The following is a 12670-nucleotide window of genomic DNA, read 5'->3' as shown; positions in this document are numbered from 1 at the left end:
AAAATTGTAAGAAGGGATAATCAGGGAGAGAGAATGCACTGAAAAACTGGCATTTATTTTCCTCAAAACCAAATGCTGGGACATGATTATGTTTAAAAACTAACCAATGACATCAGACTTTGGATTTAATGAAAAATTACAATAGTCACGTTCCAAAAATGTATATATAAAAAAACTTAAAAGTTACTCCTAAACTCATGCTTAGGCAAAACCTGCCTGATTAGGTACAATGTACACATAGCACTTTCTAGCACAAAATTTTTCAAAATACACAAGAATATATTTATAAAGAATATTATTATATGAAACTCAGAAATATTATTTCTCACACATAGGACAACTAATGCCCTAATATCTCAAAATCCTTTACAAAAGGAGATAGTTTTATAAATTCTAGTTCAGGGAGTTTTGGTTATTTTTTTAATGTTACTTTTTTTTCTTCTTTTTCTTTTCATCTGCTTCCACCTTAAGCTTAACTTCTTCAGCTGTAAGAGCTCCCAGTTTCTTGTTCTTTGCTTTCTTAACCTTCTCCTTGATGGCAGCCACATCAATTTTAGTTTCAGTAGATGCTACAAAAATTAAAAAGAAAATGTATGCAATTCTATACAAATTAAAACAATGTGTTTTAGATAATAATTTCAGATCACTATTTTAATAACCAAAAGGTTAGGTTATAAAATATACAACATGTTGCTAAAGTTAGAAATTTCTTCAAATCATAGTCTCTAAATATGCACTTGTGAGAGTTCATAGGAAAATGGCATGACAGTTTAAACAATTTGTACCAATTACTGAATTTAATTAATCTTTTTTCCCTAAATCTTGAGATTATTTACATTCTTTTCCTTATTTTGGAACGTTACTCATTAATATATCAATTTTCCATCTTACACACTGAAATAATTTAAAGTTACATTTTATAAAAAATATTACACGTAGCTTTTCCAGCTTCAATAATTTTAATAAGCAAATCATGAAGCTACAGGTCAAAATCTACTTCATCTAAGACCATAACAAAAACTTCAAGCTTGACCTGGGGATATAGCTCAGTTAGTAGAGTGCCTGCCTCACCTGCACAAGGCCCTGTGTTCAATCCCCAGCACACCTCCTACCCCCCCAAAAAAAACCTTCAGGCTTTCCAATATTATTATTAATGACTAGTATTAACAAGCTTTCTGTAAAAAAAGACAATAGCTCCAGAGTATTTGGAGGTCTTCCTAACAACACAAAAGCATCTAATCAATGCCAAAAACATGAACAAAATAAAGGCAACAATGAAAAAAATGCATCTGTTTACATTTACACACAGTATTTAAGAACATGAAAGAATCCCAAGATAAAATGTCACCATATGTACAGCCTAGTCACTTGAGATGCACAGAGATTTAAAGCCTCCATTACATACTCCACTACAAAGCAGCTACATTCTTAGTTAACACAGGCTGAGGTTAACTAGCTACTAGGTATCCAGAGTACTTAATTGACAGATTGCACAAACTGAAAACAAATTAACAGGTTATGTACGTGTTGCTAGGAAATGGCATGACAGTTTAAACAATGTGCACTGACAGTTTTGGAGGGCTACTTTAGAATGAGGCTAGAAAATCTCCTGTTATTACTTTGTTTAGTAATAAGTACTCAACGTTAACAACATAGAAACAAATCTTAAGCCACAGATCATATAAATAATGAGAAAAAAGTTTCTCTGAAAGCCCTCTTTGAATCATGATAGCAAAATTTTCATTACTTCTATTCATTCGCTTCTTGTCCTTAGACTTGATAATTAAGGAAATGCTAAGACAACTGATAAAAGATATGATTATTTCTTTACTTATTAACACGACAGATTTAGAAAAATTCACTATGGATTTACTTTTCATAGACAATGGATTTTTTACATCAAAAAGTGAAAAATGAGCATTACCTTCCTTAGGTTTCACAACTGTTTTTTCTTTAGGTGGAATAAATGCTTTGTTTCTTTCCTCTTGTCTCTTACTGAGAGCTTCTGCTTGTTTAGCCTATGTTATTAAAAGTACATTTGTAAAATCAAGGTTAGTTTTAAGAATTCAGAATTTATGAATGTTGTTACTAACATTGTCAGCAAGACATAGTCTTACCTTGATTGCTTCCATTTTTTGTCGCTTCTTTTGATTCGCTTTCAAAAAGTATTCACCACTAGCCAATTCTTTATCAATCTATTGAAAACAATATTGATAATTATGTTGGAAATAATGTAGATGAGGACAGCAGAATAAAATAGACTTTATTATTGCTGTCTGTATATACGTGACTACATGAACAATGTAATTCTGCAACCTGGACACTCAGAAAAATGAGAAATTATACTCCATCTGATTCAAATATGTCAAGATCATTGCACTGTCATGTGTAACTAATTAAAACAAATAAAAAAATAAATACATAAAAAAAAAGAAATAATGTAGTTGAAAAGTAATTTCCTAAGAAAGTCACAACATCTTTAGGGTAACAGTGGAGTCAATACTCTCTCTCTTCATAAAGGTAGCAACATGAACTAGACTGGGGGTAGAGGTAGAAAAAGGAAGGATAGGTCTTATCTGGGCTCTGTGTACATATATTTACATAAATATTACACTGAACCCTGTTAATATGTATAGTTAATACATGTTAATTAAAAAAAGGTAAAAAGAGAAAGGAAGAAAGAACAGCCAATTAGTACAAAACAGGTCATAAGAAGTATGGCAGGTGCTATGGAAGCAAGGTTTTAGCGATTGGCTCCACTATGCTCTTCTCAGCTATCATTTTCCTTCTAATCTTGTTCTCCGTGAGCTAACATTTCCATTGTTTTTTCACCATGATCACTACTCCTTTTTCCCTTTGGCCTCTTATCACATTTTCCCTGAAAAACTCAAACAAGGAGGAGAAAAGATGATAGAAAAGGAAGAGTTTATATCCTGAGCAGAAAACAACTAGTAGAGATGAATTATTTTTAAGACATATGCAAAGGAGAGAATACTTAAGCAATACCAGAGATATAGATGAAATTCACACAGATGGAAATAATTAATGCAGATGAGGAAAAGAATTACAGAGAGAAGAGTTAAGTTGAAAGAGTTTTTCCTGATGACCTCAAATATTTCAGAAAAGTCAAGGAAGTGAGAAGGTGTTGACAGAATTAAGACAAGAGCTGCCAGATAATACTGAGGATGTAAGGATGGAAATATGAATCTCTAGTAGATTTAATTCACAGACAGGATTTTCTCCAGCTTCATATGGTAGTGCATTATGGGAAAGTTTGGGGACTTAATCCAAGTCTTAGAAGGTATGACAGAAGGGAAAAGTGGCATGAGGGGCTGGGGTTGAGGCTCAGTGGTAGAGCGCTTGCCTAGCATGCGAGAGGCAGTGGGTTCGATTCTCAGCACCACATACAAATAAATAAAATAAAGGTTCATCAACAACTAAAAATATTTAAAAAAAAAAAAAGAAAAAACAGAAAAGTGGCATGAAAGAAAACAAAGAGAAAAGAAAATAACTCAGAAAAAGAATGAAAATTGGAATTTGTGATTTCTAAAATCATACAGAACAGGGTCAAAAAAGAATATTGCTGAAGCAAAGTAGAGATACTATGGGCTAAATCTCTGAATTTTTAAAAAAATCTATAGAACATTTTCATTGGCTACAGAGACACAACTGACAAAAAACATCTTGATGCAGTTCACTCACAATGTAAAGGCCCCACTCCCCAACTCCATGCATTTAGCTCAAAATGTGCCTTTTTACACTTTAGCTTCTTCCACCTCTCCAGACAACATGCAGAGACTCTCTCTCCCTCCCTGCGCCTAAACTACCCTAAATAAAATTTCCAACAAAATAAGATTAGTTCTTTCTTTATATACTAAAGTTCAACATTTAATACTAACCTGACTTTCTGGCTGTGGTGGTGGAAATGGCGTGTATGCTTTCTTAACAGTTTTCTTCTTTGGTTCCTTGCGCTTATTCACATTTTTGTGTTTGAAGTGTGGCAAGAATCTTTCCCAACTTTGTGATCGTAATTCAGAATCTTTTGCCAATTCCCGTTTAATCATTAAGGTCTTCAGTCATACACATAAAATAAAATTTAATTTCAAAATTGATACATTTATTTAAACTATAATAAATATTGCTTCTACAAATACAATTTTAAAAGGAACAGTTCCTACTCTCTTTAGTAGAATTAACCAATTGCACTAATAAAAAGATATGTCATCATAAATATGTACAATCAGTTAAGCATCAGAAAATCATTAGAAATTTACATTAAGAAACAGGGAATTGTTAAGAGATAAAAATGATACTTGGTTTTTCAGTGAGTATTCCAATAAAACCTTTATAATTCAACTTAATTATAGCAGATAGGATTCTTAATTAGCTGATGTTCCCTGTAAGCAGGAAACTTTAATAGTTTTTAATAAAAAAACTATTAAAAAAACTTTTTAATAGTCATTAAGAGGGAAAGGAAAAAAAAATGTCTTGATGATTAGACAAAAGTCAATACTATTCTAACATTCACCCCCACTCCATTTGAATTTTATACACATTGGAATATTAAGAGAAAGTCAACCAAGCATCAGATGCACAACTAGCTTTCTATCTGTAATATTCCAATGTAACTCAAAATAACTTTAACCTAATCTAAGTGACTTTTTTAACTTTATCAAATTTAAGTGAATTGCTCAATAAATACCCATAATAACAGAGCTCATCATACTATTATATTTCCAAGTATAATCACAAACTTTTTGCACATAGGGATGTAACAGATCTTTCTGAGGGACTACAATTTGTTGAAATCCAAAGGTTTTAATGTAATCTAAGATATTCCAGTTTCAATAGAAATAGGCAAAATTTTGAAAGATCACATCTTTAAATATAATACATGTGATCATAATTCAAGAAAACTGAATTGATTATGATCTACGATAAATTCCATGAAACTTATTTTCATTATATCAGAGCTATAACATAAATTATAGTATTCTCTTCAATAATTTTTACACTGGAGATCCAAGCCCCAAAGGAGGACTAGGGGAATTGAATGGGCTGAATTCTACCTCTAATTCACTCAAATTAGCTGTATTATCAGATTTGTATATTAGACTCTCATAAAAAATTTAATTTCAAGAAAAGTTTCTGTAGTTAAGAGTAGTTTACAATCACTAGTAGAGTCATATGCAATTAACACTCACTTTAATGTTATAAATGGGATGAATATTCTTCATAGTATCTAGAACTACTTTTCGAACCTGAAATTTGCAAAGAAAAATAAATTAGACTCTTAGAATATTTTAATAAAACAGATAAAAGAGGAGTTAACATATTGCACGGCAGCCTATAAATCAAGGAATGATCACCAAATTGAAGATAATTCCTTCAACTGTTCTGAATGGCTTCTAAATAATAGCAGTCAACCTCCCTTGGTTAAAATGTTTCTCTATTAGTGCTGAAATATGGTACTTGGAACCAATACAACAACCTCCTGGAGCTGTGTGATTTAAGGAGAAAAGAATTGGAAATAAGAGTCTGAAAATGAGTGTTCAAGTACTGAAACTGCTACTTTATTTAAGAAAGTAACTTGACTTTCCTGTTCCAGCTTTGTGACAGTAACAAAATGAGCTAACAGAAACAGCATTTGCTGTAGGTTTTCTCACAACATTTGGCAAATTAAAGTTTCAGGAAAATATTTAATATACTTACTAAAATTCGAACAAAAAAAGATTTTTTTTTTTTTTTTTTTGGTACTGGGGATTGAACTCAGGGGCACTTGACCACTGAGCCACATACCCAGCCCTAATTTTTTTTTTTTTGTATTTTGTTTAGAGACAGGGTCTCACTGAGTGGTTTAGCAGCCTTGCTTTTGCTCAGGCTGGCTTTGAACTTGCATTCCTACTACTTCAGCCTCCCAAGTCACTGGGATTACAGATGTGTGCCCTGCACACGGCAAAAATGTATTCTTGGAAGAAAAATATTTCCAGAATCTGATCTTTACTGGCTGTACACATTATTGCAAGTAATGAGATGTTTGCTCAATTCTCCAATCACTTGAACATATGTAAATATACTACACTTCTCACATGTTATAGACTAAGATCTTAAATACCCATTCAAATTTTATAGTAAGAAGAATGATGGTGCACAGGCCTATTTCAGAAATAGATGTCTCCATAGTCCAATAAATTATAATCAAATCATTTCATTTGTTCTCAAATGATTACTTGAAGATAATAGTTCTTACCTCTTTTAAGCCACTAAAAGGTCCAATGGCTGAAACTGTATTTCCCTGAACCATAATGTAACAGTTTGTTAGGAGTTCCAATGCCTATATTGAAAGAACAGTTAAGTTAAATTCAATACAATGAAAAATTAATTATAGAGGAAGAAACTCAAGTTTTCCACTGATAAAAAGTACCTTTAATGTAGATCCTTTTGGACCAATAAGCCGTTGTCTTCTTTTTACAAATCTTTCCTTATTTCTTACTAAGGAACCTATTTTAATGATATCACACGCGATATCATCCTGAAGAATTCGTACTGCCTTTTGGAAAAATAAAAATACATCAATATGCTTCACAATTACTTATTTTTACAATTACTCATTAGCCTAATAATTGTAATCTAAACAAACATGAAAACACAATTGTGAAAGGATGCAGGAAAAGGGGGAGGGAAGAAGGGAGGCAGGAAAGATACATTATAGGTTGTCTAACGTTGATATAAGTAAATCTAATTCTAAATTCACCTGTTCAAATGAAACACTCCTTGCCAACAGTTTTATTAGGTCTCTGGCCCTAATGATGATATATGGGTCAAAAGTCTTCTTTGTAGTACAAACAGTCATACTGCCCTCGATCAGGTCCAGGGTTGCTTTAACATGCTTCAAAAAGAAAAGACCAAACAAGCAGTTGTCTAAAAATGAATTCAAGTTTAAATAATTAAATAGCCTGTACTAACCAAGCTATTAACTTCTATGCCATTAAGCCATCTCTCAAATTCTATCAACTCCCTCCCTGAAGAAGCTGGGTAGTTAAATATAAGTAATGAATACTTGATTAATTTCATATTTCACAAAATATAACAAATCAAAGCTATTGAACCATTTATACTTGGCTTTAGAATACTTCACCTAGAATAAAAATGTAACAGTGTATAGCTTCACTATCCTGGACCCAGCTCCAATCTATTTTCCTTCCAAAATATTTTCGAGATGTTTTGAGGATTAAAATCAAAGTAAAAACAAATTATCCTGGGTTCAGAGAGAAGCAATAATTAGGAACACTCAGCATTAACTCTCAATGGCAAGAACTAGACTTCGACCACACAAATAAAATGCAATTATCTGACTTGTGGAGCATAATCTGAAGACTAATTCAATGGAGTAAGTGGTGAACGATTCAACATAAGGTTGGGTATCTATGAATTTACAAGGAAAAAAAAAAAAAAAAGAAGAAGACCAAGTTTAATTTCAGATATAGATAGCTGTAAAACAGCCTGGAGCTGGACTGGCTACCTTCACAATGGGGTACAACCAACTCCAGCGCAGTCCCACAGTGAGAAATACATTTTATATCACAATCTAGTACCCATATAAACACACACATGTAAAACTGAACCATAAGCTTCATAAAACAATACTTATCATATGTGATACATTCTTTTTTTAAGGCTCATTATAGTCACTTTGACCTCTCAATTTATGTGTTTCAATCTTCAATTTAAAAAACAAAAAAACAAATACACTTCTCTAGCGACAGGGCCACAGAAATAGAATAGTAGATAGTTGGCCACATCTACAGCTTTTATTGAAAATGAAAATTAAACAATTAGGAACATGACTCAGTTCAGAACGAACAGGGATATGGTAACTATCATAGCCTAGAATAGGCATTCTGAAATTTGGACTTTATAAGTTTTTGACAGTTCATAAAACCTCTAAAATATTAATGGTATGTGACTTTTTCAAAGTAATTTTATTAATCACTAAAGTAAAAATAAACTAGACGAATAAAATTTACCTAGACTGTTTAAACTACCAAAGAAACCAAAATAACTAGCTACGTGGCACCTTTAAAAAGAAATCCATGAGCACACATTCACTTAATTCGGCATATGTGAGAGCAAAATCTCAAAGAAATGTATAAAATATGCTTACATGTTCATTCAAGGCTTTCTGCACCAAAGGCCAACACTCTTTCAAGTAAGCCTCTCTATATTTGGGAAACAAAGTTGCAAAACTGCTCTCTTCCAAGAGTCCCCTGGGATTGTCCTCTTTAGAAAAAGCTGGCTCCTTCCAACCATCAGGAACAGTGAGGAGCTCCGATTCATCTACAAGCAAGAAAAAATTTACAGGTCACATTTTAAAGCTCTTTAGGGCACTCTGTTAACATTATATATACACACTAACAAGGTTCCCAATACTCTCTTTGTATTACTTCTTCCCTGCTTTTTATATATTATTCCACAAAGAACATGCCTCCTCATTATCAAACACTGTGTAAAATTATCACCATACATTGCAGTTACCTCATAAGACAGTTCTTTAAAGGAAGGGAGTCTCCTCCTTGTTCCATACTCAACAGCACATGCCGAGCAGATAGCGGGTACTCTAGAGACCTTATTGTATTACACTACGACAGTGCTGAAGATTTAAATATAATTTTGTTTATATCACTATTTTAAATATTAACCTTTCTTTCTTGGAGTGGAACTTGAGAGAGAGAGAGTAAGAGAGAGAGTGTGTGTGTGTGTATGTGTGCGCGTGTATGCACGCACACAACATCTTAAAGCTAAAAGCTCATTCTGGGGTATAATGTCAGTTAAAAACTACCTGAATAGGATTTTAGGTTTTTCCAAAGAGCTTTCAGTGCCCCATTTCTATATGGCTTTCATAGCAAATATGCCAGACATGAAAGATCGGTATTATTATTCCCATTTTATAGAAAAAGACACTCAGTCTTGCTTAAAGGAAAATAAAGCTGGCTCAGTCTAGATCTTCTTTCACTAAAAGAAAATATGTTTTAAGGGCCAAAACATTATCTCCTGAATCACTTATTGGAGCTCCTAATCCTGGATTTTAGGAGCCCCTTAAATCCAATAGCTATTCTCTAATATCATTCTACTCAAAGGCATGATCCACCACAGACTTGTAACATCATCAAAAACTGGAAGTTTTTTAGACATGAAATTCTTGAACCCTACACCAGATCTACTGAATCAGAATCTCTTTTGAGAGGCCCAGGAATCTGTGTTTTAACAATTTCATCAGGAGATTCTTTAGCACCCTAAAGTTTGAAAAGCAGGTCTTTAGCCCATGTTATAGATCCAGGTCAAGTAAACTTGCTTTCTTCTTCTTTTAGTCACATTCACTTTGCTACTTCTGGTTCAAATTAAAGAGAATTAGGTAATCCTCATATATCATTCGTCCCCCAATATCCTGAAATTTTGTTTCAAATTCTACTTAAAATGCATCTTTAAAGTCCCTATCCAATTTCTATAGCTATGAATTGATAAGAAAAGCCATCCACTCCAATCCTGAAACAAAAAAAAAAAGCAAAAGAAATTAAAAAAAGGGGATTCATAATAAAGGAAATATAAATAGCTCAGAAACATATAAAGTAATGTGCAAACTCATCTGTAATCAGAGATGTTCAAAGTAAAACAACAACCTGTTATCATGTCATCCCTATCAAAATAACAAATTCAAAATTCAGATATCAAAGTTCAGTATGGATTTAGAGTGATGAGAACTCTCTTCCACTGCTATTGGGAATCACAATTGGCACAATCCTTGAGGAAGTGTTAGCATTACTTACACATACCATGCACTTTAAGGATTCCAACCCTAAGTGCATAGAGAAACCCTTAAGCATGTTAACAGAAAACATCCACAAAGAGTAAATGTGTCACTCTGGTTGAATAATCAAAATAAAGCCAAGCCGGAGTAAAACAGAAGAATACATACAAGTCATTTTCATTCATGTAAAACTAAAAAAGAGGCAAAATTAAACTATTTTGCTGAACAGGCAATAAAGAGTATAAAGAAAGGTAACGGAATGCTTAACACCATTCAGAATGGTTATTGCAGGTTCCCAGAAAGGACAATATGATTTGACACATGCATGTAGAGAGCTTCTGGGATATGGTAACCTTATTTACTCATAGTCTCAGCGCTAGTCCCCTAAGTGCTGACTTTGCTCTTCATATACAGTCTCTGCTATGTACGTTACATACTTATATAAAAATACAGCAACACCTGAGAACTCTTTAATATCTTCCCAGTGCATTTTGAATGAGAGTTCAAGCTTTATACCACTTCTTACAACATTGGTTGAGCAGCTCCCCAGCTATTTCTATAGTCTCTTTCATTCATAATGAAGGTAGATATGATAAACGAGACTACAATGCAAGATTGCAATTTAAAAACAAGGCAGTCTAAAGTCTAAGAGTTATATCGTCTAATAGTTTGGCCATCTGACAAAAAGGAATAATGATAAATGTTCCAAAATTTATTTGCTGAAAAAAAAAAAATGGAGTTAAGGGCATGCCATATAGCTCCTTCCCCATATTAATTACTATCTCTTGCACTCTTTCAATTTTAGCGTTCCGTATATAAAGATTACCTATCCCACCAGATCTTAGTCCTCTGTCAATGACTTGCAGCCACCGGCGCGCTGTAAATTTCCACAGCGCCCTCTGCAATTTTTAAATCCTTATTCTTTTAGAGGAAACGGGTTCCACAATAGTTTCACTGGGATTGGTGCTGTGGTGGGGGGAGACTTGGCAAAAAGAATGAGCTGGAAACACGGGGCCAGAATACCTGTCAGTTATTCCTGCAGGCGCAGTCAACTCCGGCACCATTAGCAATAATATGTACAGACACTTAACTGCATAAACAGGCTACAGATGGTTTTACACGTCCAGACACAGGGAAAGAAAAAAATCGCAATTCAATTATCCACAAAACCAAGACTTCACTTTTCATACAACCTCACCTTTGCTCTCCGGCTTTGACTTCTGGTTGCGAAATTCACTTTTCCCAGCTACTGGAACGGGACCGATCGGCAAAGAAGACGCCATTTTCCAATTGCTTCCGGTGGTACCGGAAATGAAGCTGTTCTTAAATCCTACCGGCTAAAATAACTGCACACAAAATGAGTTCCGCAGGACTCGGATGTAGAGATTTGCGCAGTCTCCGCACAAAATACACTTCTTCCAGAGCGCACTGCGACCGCGGCGTTTCGGTGAATGCTGGGAATTGTAGTTTGAGCGTGAGCAACTTGTAACCAGTCTTATCCCTGGTTTTCTAGGACTTCATAGTCTAACCCGGACGGAACTGGGTATTGCAGAATTTGACCACAGAGTGCAATGGGACTATCGTAAATGTCATCCATACATTCGATAAATATTTATGTGATCGCCAAATATAAGCTAGGTGTTGGTGGGACGTACAAATAAGAGAATATGAGGTATTCCATGACAAAGTGATGGTACTGTTGTTTATTGTGAGACTACTGTATTTTATATTGAGCACTTTATTTGCATTATTTCTAATTAAAACAAAAACAAAGTTAAGACAAACAGAACTCTGTAATACAATCTGTGGCAGGTAGACTTTCCTAGTCCTTAGTTCAGATGGTAATTTTCTAGGGTGTTGGTATTTCTCGAAGTCAGAGGGATAGTATTTAAGTAACACTTCTGAAGACAGTACCCTGACTTATAGGTGAGGGAGACGTTCAAGATCCCAGTGGATGCATGAAACAGGATATTACTGAAACCGCCCCCCCACACACACACATACACAAATATATTTTCCTACATACCTATGATAAAGTTTAATTTGTAAATTAGGCACAGAAAAGATTAACAATAACTAATAAAATAGAATGATTATAACAATACACTGTAATAAAATTTATGTGAACATGGTCCCTTTCAAAAAATCTTGTACTATATTCACATATTGTCTAGATGGTAATGCTTATGGAATGAAATGAAAGTAAATGACATAAGCATTGTAATATAGCATTAAGCTATAAACTTCTATCCATAAGTTAGGAGGAGTAACCAAAACCTTACAAAGAGAAACTGAAGATAAGTGGGGATTACTATGTTTCATCTAACCTAGTAAATCCCTAAAATAACACTCCTGCCTACTACAGAACTAAATATAGCTAATTTCAAGATGTGTGAGGAGGTACATCAGTAGCACAAATCACTACAATGTTACTCTACAAATTTAAAAGTTCTTGGACACTCTAAAGACTTCTTTTGTTAATTGATCTTATTGCTTATCCTTTCTAAAATTTTCTGCAGCACAAATAAGAGAAGCCTTTGTTCATTTGAATTCTTTTCTGTTAATGAAATGGAGAATTCTTGTCTGAAATCCACCTTGGTGTATCTTCTATAAAAATTTAGGCTTTGTGTATAAAACAGATCATCTTGTGGATGATCCTAAGACACATGATTACATTAAGAATTCTACTTTCATCCTGTGTATTTTATAAACGACAGGGATTTAATCTTTAAAATTTTCTCAAAAATATCAACCCTTAGATAACAGATGAAAAACATGAATACTAACAGACAAAAGTTATAAGCTAAGGAACACTTCCTTCAGAAACTCTATGAGGCAGGGTCTTATTAGCCTTATTTTAGGTGA

General features: G+C 33.7%; 1 protein-coding gene across 1 annotated transcript; it reads right to left on the bottom strand.

Moving 5' to 3' along the window:
* Positions 1-34: 34 nt before the first annotated feature.
* Positions 35-11121, bottom strand: Krr1 (KRR1 small subunit processome component homolog). The gene is made up of 10 exons (XM_027921926.3): positions 11004-11121; positions 8165-8337; positions 6755-6889; positions 6425-6550; positions 6251-6334; positions 5205-5261; positions 3900-4070; positions 2118-2195; positions 1925-2018; positions 35-569 (listed from the first exon to the last, which is right to left on the bottom strand). The coding sequence occupies exons 1-10, from the start codon at positions 11086-11088 to the stop codon at positions 427-429; spliced, it is 1146 nt and encodes a 381-aa protein (XP_027777727.1). The 5' UTR covers positions 11089-11121; the 3' UTR covers positions 35-426.
* Between the last annotated feature and the right edge of the window lie 1549 nt (positions 11122-12670).

Source organism: Marmota flaviventris, chromosome 3 (genome assembly GCF_047511675.1).
Source record: "Marmota flaviventris isolate mMarFla1 chromosome 3, mMarFla1.hap1, whole genome shotgun sequence".
NCBI lineage: Eukaryota > Metazoa > Chordata > Mammalia > Rodentia > Sciuridae > Marmota > Marmota flaviventris.
The sequence above is the reverse complement of the archived record's forward strand: the minus strand, read 5'-3'. Positions and strand labels throughout refer to the sequence as shown.